Source organism: Serinus canaria, chromosome 2, assembly GCF_022539315.1.
Source record: "Serinus canaria isolate serCan28SL12 chromosome 2, serCan2020, whole genome shotgun sequence".
Lineage (NCBI taxonomy): Eukaryota > Metazoa > Chordata > Aves > Passeriformes > Fringillidae > Serinus > Serinus canaria.
In genome coordinates, this window is record NC_066315.1 from 105,348,214 (window position 1) to 105,366,122 (window position 17,909).

At 40.7% G+C, this 17,909-nt stretch overlaps 1 protein-coding gene across 4 annotated transcripts in view; it reads left to right on the forward strand.

Moving 5' to 3' along the window:
• Positions 1-17,909, forward strand: part of LAMA3 (laminin subunit alpha 3) — a 109,980-nt gene that overhangs the window by 65,646 nt on the left and 26,425 nt on the right. For all 4 annotated transcript variants that reach the window (XM_050970291.1, XM_050970292.1, XM_050970293.1 and 1 more), the window contains exons 39-49: positions 59-142; positions 1,058-1,288; positions 5,000-5,113; positions 8,860-8,969; positions 10,753-10,833; positions 12,187-12,293; positions 14,960-15,010; positions 15,386-15,537; positions 16,076-16,186; positions 16,285-16,396; positions 16,975-17,142. In XM_050970291.1, the coding sequence (XP_050826248.1) occupies positions 59-142; positions 1,058-1,288; positions 5,000-5,113; positions 8,860-8,969; positions 10,753-10,833; positions 12,187-12,293; positions 14,960-15,010; positions 15,386-15,537; positions 16,076-16,186; positions 16,285-16,396; positions 16,975-17,142 (1,321 nt within the window). The remainder of the gene's footprint in view (positions 1-58; positions 143-1,057; positions 1,289-4,999; positions 5,114-8,859; positions 8,970-10,752; positions 10,834-12,186; positions 12,294-14,959; positions 15,011-15,385; positions 15,538-16,075; positions 16,187-16,284; positions 16,397-16,974; positions 17,143-17,909) is intronic.

Sequence of the window (17,909 nt, forward strand, 5' to 3'; positions counted from 1 at the left end):
AAACACTTTCCCATAACAAGTAGTGAAACAGCAGTGTTGTATCCTCGTTCTCACATAGGGCCAACAAATGGAAGTTGTTTATATGGATCCCAGCAACCCGCTGCCTGATCGTCAATATTATGGCCGAGTGCAGCTGGTTGAGGTAAGAGCTGAAAAAGCAATGGCCTTCTCTTTTCCTTCCAGAGTCACAGAAAAATACACCCATGCAAAATAGGTGCAGAAATACCAAATACTTGGTAATGGTGAGGAATATAAACTTAAACACTGTAGACCTTAAATATAAAGAATATTTATAATCTCTCTTTACTGCCACAATGAACCTGGGTTCTGGTTCACGACACCTAATTTTAGCACCTCTGGGCTGAGCATCTTGTCCAATGTAGCCCTTAACATTCCCTCCAGGGCTAGTGGAGTAACGCTGAATCAGTCCTCAACAGAAGGTGATTCATTGCATCCACAGACTTTACTTAATAGGGATGGAATGAATTGTTATCTGTTTTCCTTGGTGTCTAGGTACTAGTTTAGAATGGGGTGTCCAACATTCAGGTAGGTGAATTCGGCAGGGATTATTCCTACCTTAAACCTGTGCTCAGAAAGTTGAACTGGGTAATAATTTATTCCATATGCAGGCTAAGAAGATGTTTCTTCAAGCCAAATTCATTTTCAGCAATGCTGTATTTATGAACAGCAAGAAAGCCCTGAAAGATTTGGTTTCTAGGATTTCGCTTACTCTTAAAAATAAAAGCATTTTCCTTCACATTTTTATGGTTTGATGGGTGATATCTCAAAGAAATTTGGATGACTGAAAAAGAACCTTGGGGCTTCTTCACTTTTTATTACGTCAAAGCCATACTTACCTTGCACAGTCAAAGCTACAGCCTTTCTTCATGCTCATTATTCTTTTTTCCACCCACTCTGTGTCTACTTTCCTGGACTCTATTACCCCACACCAGTTGGCACTAGACAAGTCTGCTCCATGGGTGTTTTGTCCCTTTTTCTGTCCTCTGGTCTTCTTTGAAGCTGCTCTTTCGAGCATTTTGTACCCCTTGCTGTGCAGGGTAGCTTCAGGCACGCCAGCAGCGGCCAGCTGGTGTCCCGAGAAGAGCTGCTGACCATCCTGTCCAGGCTGGATGGCTTGCACATCCGGGCGCTGTACTTCACGGAGAGCCAGCGCCTGGCGCTCGGGGAGGTCGGGCTGGAGGAAGCCAGCAGCGAGGGCAGCGGCAGCGTCGCGCTCAGCGTGGAGACGTGTGCCTGCCCACCAGGCTACGCCGGTGACTCGTGCCAGGTAGGAAACATCCACCTCCAAACTGTGCCATTACCTTGTGTCTTTGCCTACAGCTATACCTGCTGGGTTGGTTAGAGGAGCAGGATGGTGGTTTAAGTAGTTAAGTGTGCTTCCTGTAAGCCTGTGCACTTTCAATGGCTCAAGTGCTTTCACCGTCTGAGAAGCACTGTGGGGTTATTCTACTTGTGATTGCTTTTATGGAGCTGCAAACATAATTTTGCATATGTAAGGCACTATGATGAGGGACTCTTCTATGATGCCCTCTGAGAGGCTGAATGTTCTCTTTGCTGTAGAGCAGGTCAGAATTGACTTAATCAAAGTCTGTGAGACTATACACAGTAGAGAAGGTTCCTGATGTTTCTTATTTTAGCAGCGTCTAAGGGAAGTAGCCTGAATCCAGATAATTCAGGATACTATTTGTGTAGAAAAACATGTAAAACCTGAAATTACCGTATACACCAAAAATATTTGGAGATGTGTTTATGAAAGATAGTGTAGGCTTTGCAAAATAATGCTATTAGCTGAAGACTGGCACTACAGCTGTATATCCTGTTCCTGATGCAGTTCCTGTAGCTGTAATTCTTTTGCTTGTCGCCTTGCTTAGCTTAGAGCTTGGCTGTTGCCGTGTGTAAGCACCCAATGCAGCAGAATAAAGCACCAGAGAGATAAGCAGTGCACAAAGTGCACAAAATATGAGGAATTACTCTCAGAAAATGGTTGAGTATTACCATAAAGTAGCAATTGCTGTACTAACCTTGAAAAAGCTTTTTGAATTGAAAATGAATGAATAATATCTAGGCTGGAGCAGCTGCAGAGAGACTGAACAAAACCATGGATGGCTGGCTTACATTTTGTGCGTGCAGCCACTGCTCAGGACAGCTAATTCATCATCTACAGAGTAACCATTCTGGAAATACTTTTGATTTTTTCACACTTCCATTGCTCAGTGCCACACACAAATTGATGAGCATTGACTGAAAATTCTACTGCCATCCCATTGTTTTCAACATACTGCCTTGGTTAAACTAAGCTTCTGGGGTTTTTTTTTTATGTAACCTGGTGAAAATACAGAGCCTAAGGAAGTGATAAAGACATTCACTGGGAAGTTCGTAAGCCCTGTATATTTATGCAGCATTACTCAGGCAGTGATTTACTGCTCTAATCACCAGGCTCTGTCTGGCTGCCTTAGGTGGGGAGGAGGTGATCCTGCCACACCCTGACTTAGGTATATATTGAGCTACAGGAACTGCAGAGTTACTTGTTAACCTCAGGAACGGTGCTGTGTGCTGATCGACTTGACTCACGGATAAAGTTTAAAGGTGGGGCCCGTCCCGGCCCAGAACCTCAGTTATCTGAGTCAGAAGCTGGAGAAGAAGGGGGTGTAATAAGGGGAAGAGCAGTGAGCACCGAAGGGAGAGCAGCGAATGGTCACAGGGGAGCCAAAGTAAAACCATGGCCCAAGCACAGAGGCCAAGAAATGCAGGATGGCTGGTTGTCACTTTAGTGTCCCTTGGGCATTGCCTAGCACAAGATATACAGCAGAGGCTCTCCTATCCCCGCCTTCAGGACAGGAGTCAGTGGCAACAAGTTCAGATGGATTTTTATCCAAGAGAGGTAATTTGCTCAAATTTTCTTCCTCGCTTCCTTCCTTCTTTCACTTTGTTTTTAAATGAACTGATTTGGTAACAACTTCTGTATTACTTAATATAAAAGTAATGAGAAGGTTAACTTTTTGTCTCAAAGTACTTTACAAGAGGTTTGTTTTAAATTGCAGTTTACTTGAAAACAGTGATCCTAAAAAGCACTTGAAAGTGCCTGGAGCTTTATCTTCATGTGGAATCAGTTTATCATTTGTGTGGAATCACAAATGCTGCTTCAAAAACAATGTGCCCACATACTCCAAATGTGTCATTTTAAAGACAGCATTAATAGAAAAACAAAAGGCTGTACAGATTTTTTTTTCCAAATGCAATTGGATGTATTTTTTAAATGTCTGATTTATTTTTCTCTCCAAAAAGAGACTTTAAGTAAATAAAATTTATATGCATTAGAGCATGTATTTTATTTAGTCATGCTGTTTAATGTATTTCAGGCCCTGGTTTCTTCTGAAGCTGTGTATATTGGCTCCCTGTTGTTCAGGGAAAATATTCACCCTGTAATAAATGTGTCTGAAAAACTTCAGCTGTCTATTCTAAATTTAGTCCTTGCTCACACTGAAGTCAGTATTCAAAGCTATTGATGGTATTAGTATTCTGCATGCTTCTTTTTTTTTTTTTTCCACAACTATCCTGCGTGTAGAAAAGGCAAAGATGGCAGTAGTGATTGCTGTTTCAACAGCAGCAATTCAGTATTCCTTCTGGGATCTGCTTTGTGAGAGATGAGTATTTTTTTTCACTGTGGTAGTTATATCGCTCAAAAATTCTCTGGTTAGTCCTGCTTCTGCATGAATACTTATGCCTCCAACCACTGGAATATGATTTGTGACACAATCCCACAGACCTTTTGCTCTTCAGATTGGTTCCATCAGTCTTGGTGGTGCACTTACTATGAGGAAAGATTCATGGCTTTAGAGTTCAACTGTCACTTGTTCTCTGCATGTTGCTGGGGCCAGCCCCTGCCCGTGAGGCAGAGGCAAGGCAGAGGTGCAGCTCTCAAGAACATTGCTGGAGGCAGGATCCTGGGAGGTGCTGGCTTCGTGGGGAGCACGGCTTTCTCCCCGCTTCCGTAAGCCTTTGATCCTCCTGGCACCACACCAGCTTAGTTCCTAGGGGAAAAGAGCTACAGAATAGGGAAGGACAGACTGATGTCCAGTAATTTTTAGTGTGGTTGGCATGCCCGGAGTATTTCAGGAGAAGATGGGCGTGAATTTTTCATGTGTATGCAGAAGGACTTCATACCCATGAGGAATTCCTTGTGATTTCCCTGCTCGTGCAAAGCAGGAGCCTGGTTTTAACATATTAGTTATTACCTCCCTGCTGTAGGTAAACAAACTTGATGTCTCTTCCTTCATTCAGAACGTCCCTGTGGTTCAGCTCCCTGTTTAAATCCAACTGTGATCTGACAGGCTGTGCTCCTGCTCCTGTGCCCTCAATAGTTGGAACATTCTTGTCATGCTTCCCCAGTCTCCAGGGCAAGCCTGTACTTAGAAACTAGACCACTGTATGTTTTGTTACATCACCTAGCTATGTCTAGGTGTGGCTTTAGCTCTTGGTAGACTAAACTGTGGAAGTCATGATGAATGTATGTAAAAGGTATCCAAAATTGTTTCCAAGGAATAATACACTGTAGTGAAATTATTATCAAGATATAACCACTAATTAATATGTGAGATTTCCAGTATGTGAGATTTCTTCTTTAGATTCACACTACAGTGTTTTCATACTCAAATACTTTTCTGTGGTTTAGAAATCATATTCTACACCTTTGTACAAAGCCACAGGAAATGTGTTTTTCTCAGAGGTTAGAGTCAAAATTATTAAACCATCACTGCCAAAGTGTCTAAAGCACAGGGTTCAGATGAAACTTTATCTCCATTAATTACTATTTACTGCATTAAAAAATTTAAGCAATATTATGAGCTTAGGAGAGCTTGAAAGGTAATTCATGCTTTCACTACTCCTTGGAAGTGGAAAACATTTTCAAACTCCACTTTGTAACATATAAAACTTTCTACCAATGTTCACCAATTTTCTTTTTCTTCTTGATGTCCAGGAGTGTGGCATTGGATTTTATCGTGAGAATCAAGGAATATTTGCTGGACGCTGTGTGCCCTGCAACTGCAATGGAAATTCAAATAGATGTCAAGATGGTACTGGAAAATGTATTGTAAGTAATTAGTAACATTCAGTAAGTTAATGGGAAGAAAAGGAGAAAACAGCATTTATCTTACTGCAGTATGGACCATAGAGTATTTTTAAATTCCAAGCAACTAAGAATAATCCTTTTATGTCTCATTCTCTTAATTTTACATTGTTAATGAGCATAAGATGTGTACATTTAAATGTACATTTAATGTAACTATGATTGATTGGAATAATTTGTGTCCTTGTCTTCATTTCTTTCTTTCACCTGTAATTTTTGTTAGCTCCTGGTTACAAAAAAGTCCCCAAACTTGTACATAAGGAAACATTTGTAGTTATTTATAATAAACCTGGGTCTTATCTTGGCAGTCCTGAGCTTTAGACAGATGTACTAGGATATGTTTGTATAATGATGACAAACAGCACGTTCATGTATAGCACAGGGCTTTGCACCCTGTTTAATCAGCTTCAGTGCATCTCCACTAATCATAGTCTATAGCTAGATGGGTTAAAAAAAATGGAATTAAATAAGATGAAATTAAAGTAATAGAAGTTGGATTAATTAGAAGCTTTCAGCTGTTACAGAAGGTGTGGTGGGGTAGATTTTGCTCCCTGGCACTCTGTAATAAACCCAAAGCAGCCCCATGGGAGTGGATCAGCCCTCAGCTATGGAAGTGTGACACTTGGCTGACTGTGCTTCTCCAGTGCATATCCATGATGCTTCTGTGAATAGTTTGTCCTGAAAAATTCCCCCCTAAAAAGCTTTTACTAATTTTTCATTTACTGTGCAAACAAGAACCTTGCCAACATCTTTCCTGGTCTGTCTTTTCTGTTACTTCTTCCTCATTCGCAGTGCATCCATTCTGCCTGCGGTGCATTCCTGCACGTTATGTCATTCTCCCCGACTTTGTTCCAACCAACCCTGTTGCTTTAATGGAAACTATAAACCAATTCAGCACATTCTGGGAGATGACTTACAGGCTGCTGCTTTGGAGGGGCAGGGCAGGCCGTGACAGGAAAGTGCTGCAAAGCAGCAAGAAAGATCAAGAAGTTTCACTTCAGATTAGAATTATGAAGGCAAATTTTACTTTCACCTAATGAAGTATATGATTTAGGTTTGTTTTTATCCCATCCTTCTCACAGCTGGATTAACTTTCAGATAGGTACAGCTAAATCAGCCCTTAGTCCTGGGCAGGCAAAGTCATCCAGAATAATGTGGTGAAAAATCAAAGCCCTGAGGGCTTTTATTTCCACATGAACTTCCGCCTATCCAAGAGCAAGTTTGTCTCTCTGTAGAGGAGCCATGGGACAAAAACCTGACATGGTTCAGAGAAGACAAGGAGGCTTCCCACTGTGGAGCCATCAAATTCCACATCCAAAGTGCAAAGCTTGTTCACTTGGCTTCCTGCTCCTCACCTGGAGCCCCAGGCCTGAGTACCTACATTTGTCATTGTCCCTCCAGTGACAGCCTCCAGAGGCGTCTTGGTGACGGAGGCTAAGGCCAGGCTGGCCCCTTCCCCTGTGCAGCCGCACAACCCTCCCTGGCTCAGGCAGTCGCTCTCCCCCTGCTGCATGCTGCTGGAAGGAGAGGAGTGCACTGCAGTGCTGCTGGAAGAGGGGAATAATGGAGGGCAGGGGGATGTGGAGAAGAATGAAGACCTTGGTTCTCGTGTGAAGGGAAAAGCATTTCTCTGCCATTAATCAGGCTTTGTGTCCTCATGGTCCCTGCCCTTCCTCCTGGAAGGCACATTCCCTCAGCAGCAGCATGGTGCTGAGACTTGCTGATCCCATGGCATGTTGCTTCATGTCACGGAGCCTCACGTGTCTGATGTAAGCTTGGTGGCTCTGCTGTGGCCCTGACACACTCTGCTCTGACTGCCTGGTACCATGTGGGTGCATATGGAGTCAGCTGGAAGTTCTCCTTTAGGGTTTGCAATACTTGATGGTTTAGAGATGCTGTGATCTAGCATCTGTATTCTAGATGCTCTACTCTGATCCTGTAAAAGGATCAGAGTAGAGCATCTTCCTGAAGGAAGACCCATGGGGGAGTTGCTGCTCTGGCTCCATTGCACTGTGCCTAGGGAGCTCCAGCCTTTATATGCCATGTAGCTAGAGGAGCAGCATGGCACATTTAGGGTGGCTTATATGTGAAATAACTAAAATTTTCTTTGCAATTACAGAATTGCTTCAGTTTCTATAGACAGAGTGAGCAAAATAAAAAGCCACGGGATAAGCTTGTGGGAGGAGGTTGCTCTAAGATGAAGCCATCACACATATTTTAAATACATCTCTTTTTCTGCAGTTGAATTTATTATTCAGGATTATGAAAATTGACAGTAATTTTTCAGAAACATGTTCTGAATTTTCCGTTAGGCTTTTGCAGGAACATACGCACCAGCTTTTATAGAGGCCACATTTTAAAATGGTTTCTTTTGCAAACATAGTGCCTTTGTGATATTTGATGTTTAACTTCATGTCAAATGGCTCATATGGGAACTGGAGCTTCTCCTGTTCTTTCCCAGAACCTTTTATCAATGAGCCACAGATATAGTTCTTTAACCGAAATGGAAACAGATCAGGGGTTACCACCTGGGGAAGAGCTTATGGTTGAGGGAATCTGGTGTGAAGAAATGGGAAGGAGAATGGAGTTTTAGAGGAGATGAGAGAGACAGAGCTGTTTCTCATTTCTCATTTGTAGGGAAAACGCCAGTCATGGTAGTAGGGTCATTCATGGTAGTAGGGTCTTCAAACATAGCCCTGAGCCACTGAGGTCCCTGAAATGGAAACACAGTTTGCTCAGTGACTGCTTCCAGCCGATTTCCCACTTTCTTTTTTCCATCTTCTGCTCTGTTAGTAAGCCTTCAGCTCTGTGGGACATTTGATCAGTCTGTTGCACAGAAGACAAACAGTTGTAGAACTCAGGAGTGTGAATGCCTTTCGACTGTTAGTCATTTGATATTTTTCTTATGGCTGCTTATGTATTTTTATGCTGCTTATGTATTTGAACAACTTCTATTTTAAATTAGCAACACTTTAGGTAACGGAAAGGCAACTTCCTTATTCTGTACCCATAAAATATAAACGTATGACAATAAGACAGCACTAGAATTAAGAATGTTTGTAAACCAAGGTACAATTCCCAACAATTTTATCATGGGAAAAGGGGTCAGCTGCATCAGTTTCAATACTATTCTTAGCTTTTGCTTTCTGTTATTTATTCCAGTTACTACAGAAAAATACAAGTAACACATACTCTGGAGAAACTACATGAAATTCAATTCTGGTCTGAATCTACTACGTGAAACAATTTTTATATTTATTTAATGAGATTTTTTTTAAGGAATGTACTTGGGCTCAATTGATTGCATGCTTTTAGATGGTATCTGCCTTCTAAGAGTGTTAAGATGCAAAATTTAAAATTTTATATAAATGTAGTGACTTTTAATTGTAATATGAAGACAGAGAAAAAGCATTAATTGAATGCTCCTTAACTAACTATGAATCTAGCTGAGTTTCTTTAAAAATATGTTTAATTCAACTTATTTCTCTGTAGCTTTTCCACAAGAGGAAGGAAATTGTGCTTTGTACAATTAGAAAATGGACTGAAACTGTTCTATCCTGGCTATGAAGGCAGTTTGGCAATAAATGCTTGCTTATATGGAAGAAAAAGAACATATTCTCCTAGTAAATAGGCAGTAAATTTTTAAATAATAGTAAAGCCATATTGAGTGTTAAAGCACTACTAAATGTCTTGCTCATTTCCTTTCCAAGGACTGTCAGTACAATACTGCTGGGGAGAAATGTGAACACTGTAAAGATGGTTATTTTGGAGATGCCACTCAAGGTTCCTGCCGGGAATGCCCTTGCCCATATACAAACAGGTACAGTAAAAGCTTGTAAGAAGAGTCAAGCAGGGGAGGGAATCAAAAAAAAAGGGGAAAAAAATGAGGGAGAGAGAAGAAAAAATCCCAAAGCCCAAACTCTGCTACCATAGGAATATCATGATCTTCTCTGTTCTCATATTGAGAGCTTGGTGGTCTGTCTCACAGCATTGCCTTTTTTAATAAGCTGAGTATTCCAATTATAATTCAGATCCTGAACTTCAGAGGCACAGTGCTCATAGCTTTTGGGAGACCCAGACAGTAGAAGTGGGCTTTTTTTCAAAACCACCAGTACTTCCTTCTCCTTATAGTGAGAAATATACAATGAGGTTTTTTCCCTTACTGGGCATACCCAGAATCCTTCTTTTTTACTAGAATGGAAGATGTTTAGCATCATTACTCTGGCTAGGAGATAAGAAAAAACAGTGAAACAAGCCTTTTAAAGGAATTCAGAACAATTATTAAGATGCAAAAATAACATAAAAACATTTAAGGTCTTAAGCACATATCTAGAACTCTAAAAGAGTATGATTGCTTTTCCTATCAAAGTTCTGTTTGAAGTGCAAACACATTGAGATGAAAAGTGAAAAAATGAAACTTACTTGTATCAAATAAGGTTGCCAGGCTTTTAAAACTGAGCAGTTCATTGCATATTAAATGCATGGTGTGTTTAGCCAGATTGTCATCATTGGTCACTTCTAAACCATGGTAAATAAAATCAAATTTAAAAAAAACCCCAAACCCTAAGCTATAAATTGCTAAAGGCACCACATGGTATTGCCAGGTGCATTAGCACACACCACGTAACCTTAAGTAGGAGATTTACACCATCAGACAATAGACAGGTTTATCATTTATCAAAGAACTCTCTGATAGATCTGGTTTTGACAGCCTCTTCTGCAGGTGCTTGCCTGAGGCTGTCTGAACATGTTTTTAGTATTCATTTGCTTTTCAGAGTTCTGAAATATCTACGGAGACCATAAAACTGTGCAGTTTCATAACTGCAGATTAGAGTGCTGAATATCATTCTTGACATAGGAAATGCACCCCACCTGGCATTACTGGAGTTGACAATTTTCCATCTAGTCAAATTCCAGTAATTCTTAGTGCAGACCTCTCTCTTTGATACACAGACTTGCTTTATCCAATAGATTAAAAAATTAAAATAGCAAGCATGGCCCTGTTTCACCTCCTGCCTTCTCCTTCACAAACAGTGAACTTTGAATCCAGACAAATCTGCTTGAAAGAGCAGAGAAAAAAGTTCATTGTGTTAACCAGGTCCTTGGGATTCCAAAAATTGTGCACAACTCTACTTTACCTTGGTTAAAAAAAACCCTAAATAACACTATCTACATAAAAATATCCTTTAATTTTCTCATCTGTTGAAAAGAAAAGAAAATAAAAAAGTTGTATAAACATGAGGAAAGGTCTGTCTAGCACAGGCAATTGGTTCTTGCCTACTAAGATAAAATAGCTACCCAGACTTGTTTTATGACATCATTATTAAGGTTTATTTTAGGAATTCCTTTGGGTAGTGAACTATTATACTCACTCCACAGGGCCAGGAAATTATTATTTTTTGAGTCTAAGGAAATGATTTATGCAAAAAATATGAAATGTCCAAGAATTAGTCACAATAAATTGTCTAGAGGCAATTAAATTAGCTGAGAAGTAATTTGGTGGTGTAAAAACTTCACAATCTGAAAGTCATTAAACTGAACCTCTAGAGTCTAAAACCTACTTGATCATGTGCTCACAATAATATTTTTGCTTCTTCTCAAAGATTTGCAGTTGGCTGTGTGGCAAATGGTGAAGAAATCCAGTGTCTCTGCAAAGAAGGCTACACTGGAGCTCGTTGTGAACGGTGAGTAACCTGTTTCTCAAAACCAAGAGTGTTGAGAGACACGATAAAAGGAGGGATGTCTGTATTGGGACAGACACATGTGGACATATGGACATGCACCTGTGCACAATATGTATGTCCATAAGGAGTATACGAACAGCTGCTGAAGAGTGGTGCTGTGGTGTAATTCCAGCCACGAACACGATGCTCCCTGGGGAAATAAATCTAAGCAATTCTCTACACACTGACATTTTTACTGAAAAGAGGTGTCTGCCTCTTTGTTGAGTGCCCTATGCTTTGCCTTATCCTGCACTCTGGTAATAATGTCTCCCTCTTATTTCACCCCTTTTCAAGTTAAAAACATTTTCCCTTTTCCTTCAGTGTATATGATGGTGCCTCAACGGCCTTATGCAACAGCAGCCATTTAGCACCATACCCTTTATCCCAAATCATTCTGGTGTGCTCCTCAGTTGGCAATTACACACACCAGGCTGAAGCCATCTCTTTTGCTGGAACCTTGCAGCAGTTTGGCAAAGCAAGAGAGGAACAGCATGGCTGTTTCAGGCAGGCAGAGGAACCAATTTCACTGAGTTTCAAATCCAGACAGAACTGAAGTGTAATGGAGTGGTGTTGTCTGGTTTGGAAATGTGAGACTAGTAAGTCATGGTGTCATATCTGAAGACAGGATCTGCAGTAGGACCCGGTCTTCTCCTCCAAGACTGGTGCCTTTGACCCTGTCTAATCTGCGGGTTGTAGGTATTTTCTGTTCCAGGTGTAGCTGTACCTCAGCTGCTCATCGTGGCCCTTTGATGCTGCATTATCACCCTTATAGGTCTTACCACAGAGTGACTTCTAGGAATGGTAGCTATCCAGTGTGAACAATAGATTTTACTTTAAAATACTTAGAGATCAGTCACACAGACTGCTTTGCTGGCAGGAGGCAAGGGGGTATCACACAGCAGAAGGGTGATGATGTCATTCAGTGCTGTTGCTGTTTGAAATCTCAGCTGTGCTTGCAGTATGATCCCCCTCAGTATGTGTTTTCTGGTGAGATCACAGGCGAGAATGGTATGGTTTGCTTGGTTAAGCCTTGTCAAATTCTTGTCAGATTTAGTGAATTATTCCTGCAAGTGCACTGTGGGAGTTCTTTTATTTTTAGAAAAAAATCTGCAGCATTCACAAAGATATTTTTAGCATAGTGCAGAGGATACTGTAAACCAAAAATATATCATTTCTGTCTAAGTCAAGACATGAAATCAAAAGTTCTTGAAAGTTTCTTCAGGCGAATAACTGGGATTTTATCTCGAGAGAAAGTATATTCCACAAAATTAGCTTCAACTATTTAATAAAAATTACTTGTATCTCCTCATCTAGCTGTGCTCCTGGATATTTTGGAAATCCACAAAAATATGAAGGCTTCTGTCAGAAATGTAACTGTAATAATAATGGACAGCTGGCTAGCTGTGACCACCTGACTGGAGGTACGTGAGGGCCTGTGAATGGAGCATTGTTCTGAATGGAAGGGGGAGCTTTGTTTTCTCTTTGGGAAGCTAAGAAGAAAGGTACTTGGATAAGCTGAACTGAAGAAAAGATCTAGACTCACAAGACATGTAGATAAATTTTTTACAAAATGTAAGATTTCCTAAAACACAACACCATGATAATAGAAGGGCTGTCCCTGAGTCATCAGGTTTACCCTTCTAAACGTTTTTGTCCTGTATTTCCCTTCAGAAATACTGCCAAATTTTTGTTTTTATTTCATGGCAGTGTTTTTAAATATATCACGGTTCCTTTGTTGACAGGGTTAAATCATATCCTGCCAGTCTGTCTTATGGATTTAGGAAACTGAGCATCCTCAAAATGTCTTTTTAAAATGTATTTGGCACAGTTTAGTGAAATCTTCTGAGTCTGCTTCAGGCACTGCCGTCTTAGGTATCCAGGCTGCCTGCATTTGCAATGGAAGTTAGAACCTGACTCAGAAGGCTCTTTTATAAATCCTGCTACACTGCTCTTCTGGCTAAAACATTCATGATTTCCCAGAATCAGTCACACATGTACTTCACTACTAGTAAGCTCTTATATAATGCCATGGGCATTTGTTTGCTTTATCTATTAGAACTCTGAAGTAAAGGGCCTGATCTTACATTCTTCAGAGTCCCTTTACCTTGATTCACCTTAGTCCCTTGGGATACTCCTTTATATTCAGAAACACAGAGGCCACTGCTCTTGAAATGTCCTTGATTCTCCCATATTTTTATTCACCAGTAACATTTCACTTTTCCTTCCCAGTAGACAGATTTTCTTCCTCATATGTTAGTCAAGTTTCCAACTAAAAACTCCAAATATTTCTATACTCTTCATTTCTCCACACTGCTGTTCGTCCTGCAGTCTAGTAACTGCAAGGAATCCATTGTCTTTCCTTGGCCACAGAAACCAGAAAAACAGCAGGTGATGTGAACTGCTGTGGGCAGCTGGTGCAATTTTTCAATAGCTTGCTCTCATTTCATATTTAATCATTGAAATAATACATCTCTATTATACCTTGTAGGGAACAGATCCAAGCAGTGTTTGATGTTGTATCATTCCTTTCTTTTTTGAAGCAACAGTTTGCCAGGACAAACTAATCCGTAGGGCAATATTCAACAAGCCAGTTTGTTTTCCTCCAAGTACACCTCCTGATCAGCATTAGTCCCTTTCTCTGCATTAGGAATGAGCCCCTCTGTGATCACTGGCACAGCATGTTCTAGCAGGTTCCTTTTGCGGGATGTTCGGCTCTTGGCCAGCACTTCACCGTTTCTTGGCTGATGTTGTTGGTGCACAAGCTCTAGTAATAGTTTTATTTAACTGGTACTTGATGGTGACAGCTGAAATGTGCCTGCTGTTAGCTGAACTACACAAAGCAGAACGGCATGGCTGCTTGAATTTGGAGGAATTTCCTTCATTCTCTCAAAAATATATTCTTTATGATTTGTCTCCTTTTGGCAGCAGTGATCACTACCAACCCTGTTTAACTTCCTCATGACTTAATGTGCAAGTGCCAAAGGAAATGGCACAGCTAAGCAGTTTGTTCCAGGCTGTTTCATGCTGCTGGTAAAGTTCAGGTCCTATTTTATCACTGTATCCTCAGTGATAAACAGCTGCAAGCTGTTGATGACTCTTGACAGTGGCAGCCCATACTGAATGCATTCTTTTCCCTTAGAGTAAAAGACATGGAATCATTAAGGTTGGAAAAGACTTTCAAGATCATCAGGTTCAATCTTTGACCAACATGCATGGCCCTTTTCAAGAGGAGAGCTTGCCAGTGGGACCAAGCCTGTAAAAGGAACTTGGGCATCAAGCTGGAGAGATTGCTGTCCTATATGATGGCATTTTTAGGAGCCAGTTCCTCTCCTGCATCCTAGAAGTTAGTATCCTAGGATGTTACTCCACATGCACCTGGAGACGTTAAGCTTCTTATAACAGGGTTTGTAAAGGCCAAACAAAAGAGTGCACTGGACAGGAAATCACCTGTGCTGGCTTGTTGGAAAGTCTGAGGGATTTTTGTTATATATGACCTGCATCTGTGGTCCAAGCTGCTTGCTTGGTCTTACGTACAGTGCCTCCATCTCTGCCCACACACTGTGGATTTCTCTCAAGCTTGATTAATACCTTAATCTTGCAAGCTGTGGCAGGCATGAAGGAAGGCCATAAATATTTCTCAGTTCCTTGTGGGTAAGACATTCTTTGGGGAATCAGAACCTGTGGTGTGAACCAGATACTGAAGTAGATAGAGGGGTTTGAACTTTTGTCCTGCGTAAAGTGCTTTAACAATATAATCTTGTCTCCAACCCTGGTGGTGTTATTCTAGGCAAATTCTAGCAATACATTTGAGAGGGTCTCCTGCTCCTATCCAAGTAGCATATATTGTGGGATTACAGTAGGTTTCCTTTGAGGGATGGAAAAGATGTTGCTTTCATCATTAGTGGGAGTTGAAGGTTCTGGCATGCTCAAGCCTTCTGAGCGTTTCAGCTCATTCACAGTGGGTATGGATTTATGAAAGGGCAGCATCATGTTTTAATGGCTGCCAAACATGAAAAGTGAGGGAAAAAATGCAGTAGTATTTCCATAAGGAGACTTTGGTTGCTAATGGATTATCTTGTGATTTCAGAATGTTTCAATAATGAACCAAAAGATGTGGATCCCAATGAAGATTGTGACGGTAAGTGATAAAATAGAACTGCACTAGGATTACTTTCAGCTGGCTCTGGATGCATATGGCTGACTCTTTTAAGGGTGACATAGTTTAAAAAGGATTGAGATATTCTGTAATGAATGTTTTGAAAGCAAACATTCAACCAGCTACTTGGAAAAATGATTAAAGAGATACTCATCTAGTCAGATCTAAGTGGAACCTCCTCCTTACTTCTGACTTAAGTCACTTTCCTTAACGCTGCAAGCTTTGTTGTTGCCTTTGTTCTTCTGACTACACCAGGTGACAAGCCTCAAAGCTTTTCCACCATTACTAATGTGTTCAGTGAAATGTTCTCTGTGTTAAATACCAAGGATATGTATTGATTTCCACTGCTCCCTCCAGCCTGCGACAGCTGTGTGATTACACTGCTGAAGGATTTGAGCACCATGGGTGACGAGCTTCAGCTCATCAAGTCTCAGCTGCAGAATGTCCATGCAAGTACCCACACTCTGGAGCAGATGAGAGACCTGGAAACACGCATCAAGGACTTAAAGGTAGGCACACAGAAACGCAGAAAAGTGGGTTTCAGATTAAGTGGATAGGCAATGAACTCAGGAGCCTTTGCCATAGTTTTGTCACTTGCAAGCAGACATACATCAGCCCTGGATTCCAAATACCAGATGCTGGCAGCACTGGGCTTCACCTGTTAAAAGGTAGCTGTGGTTACCATGTCATGCTCAGAAACAGAATCAGTATCTCTGCTTTTCCTGAGGCTTGCTCCCCTTGGAAGTTATACCTCTGAGGTGTCCCTCTAGCTATGTCTATTTCAAGCACTTCATGTCTCTGCATTACCGAAAACCCCCAACACTTGCCATTACCAAAATTCATTCTAAAAAAATGTTCTTCAGTTGGCATAGCAGTTGCTATACTCACAGATAAAACCCTCAGGTTTTGGGAAGGAATTGTTCATTTTTCATATCAGTAATTCTGCTTTTATTTACCTTGGGTAAAGATTTAATCCAGTGGAATTTTTGCTTTTTGTCTGCTGGGCCGTGGGTGATTTATTGGATTATTTTTTTCCTTTCTTTTCAGGTCTTATTGAACAATTACCGTTCTGTTGTTCATAATCAAGGTTCAAAGGTAGATGAGTTGGAGACAGAATTCATTAATCTAAATCGTGATGTAAATGCTCTCCAGGAAAAGGTGACTTACCAAATCAATTTTAAAGTATAAGTCTCCTGACTATGTGTTAGCATGCTGAATCCAGATACTTTTAATCTAATAGTTTTTTGCCTTGCTAGGCTGAAATGAACTACAAAGAAGCTGAGAGATTATTTAACAATTTTGGCCAAACTCATCAGAAAGGAAAGGATTTGGTTTCACAAATACAAGTAGTGGTCAACCATATACGAGGTAAAAAATATTTTCTAACTCATGTTTTGTTTTATAGCATCTTTTTGGCTTATTTACAATATTCTTACACATAAGAGGTTTTCTTAGAAAACACTTTGTAAATCAGACTTTAGTCACAGCTGTAGCATTCACTCTTCCTATTAGAAATCTAATACTTAATGTTCGTTTAGGACCCTACCTTCCCTATGAAGGGAAAAGGGACAGAGAAGCTTCACTACAGAGACATTTCAAGCAACAAATTTGACTATCCTGACTCAATAACTTTGTTCTGGGTTGTTATCATGGGCTCTTTAAAGTTAAAAGCTTAAAATTATTGCTGTGAACTTGGTCATTTGGGACAAATTTCAAGGCTAATGCCATATTGCTCTCTCTGGTTGTGGGTCATGGGATACTTTTAATCTTAATAGAATTAATGGAAAATGGATCTGTTTCATTAAAGGAAAAAATAAGACATGCCTATTCCTGAGTTCATTAATGAAGCAGATCCATCTCAGAGAAGTTGTTGGCCCCATTATTTGGGAATTTTGAATAGGCTTAAGCACATCCTGTTTTTAACCTTGACAGTGCTTTTTTTTCAGTGCTCTTGGAACAGGTAGCTGGCACAAGCACAGAAGGGAACAACCTGCCCCTGGGAGATGCCTCTGAAGAGCTGGCCGAAGCCCAGCGCATGATGGCCGAGATGCGGAGCCGCAACTTTGGCCAGCTTCAGGCTGAGGCAGAGCAGGAGCGCACGGAAGCTCAGCGGTGTAAGTGCTTCTTCTCTCAGCTTCTGACTTTCTGGGAAGATCAGTCTTAAATCTGAAGAATTATTTAATTGAATTATTGAATTGAATAAGAATTGAACTGAATTGAATTGAGTAAGAAAAATTGAATTGAATAAGAGCTATTAATTGAATAAGAATTATGAAGAATAGGGTTGGAGTAGAGGGAGCGGCCTTTTGCAGTGTAGCCCTGAGATTTGAAGCTGTTGTTAGTCAACAGGAGAGTGGTCATTCTGGAGGGGATTTTAAGGCATTTAAGGGTGTCCTGGATATTCTGAGCTCAGCCCGGTCTTCCCTGACACACATTTTTAGTGTGTTATGGAAGAAAATGGGTTGAGCTGGGGAAGAAACCCAGTACATATTTCTTTGGTAACTAGATCCATCTCAGTAAAATAAAGATGTAGCCAGTCCTAACACACCTATGCAATACTTCTGTGTATTGTAAGAGATGGGCAATGCTACACAGAGTTGTTGTAGAGGAATTGCATGATTTATTTAACGACAGATTTTCAGAAGCTACCAGAGTAGTCCAAGGGCCAGGTCATACAAGGACGAGGAAATTCAGGAGTTCTAGTTGCACTAGTTGTCATGTTCTCTGCAAGTGTTTGACTGGGACATTCAGAAACTTGATTCCAGACAGTGGAGACATCAAGAGAAGTTGCAGGCTTATCTCCAAACCAGGGGAATAGTGTAGGACTGTGGAATGTGAATGTCACCCATATGAGTGACAGTTAATTTCCAGCAACCTTGAA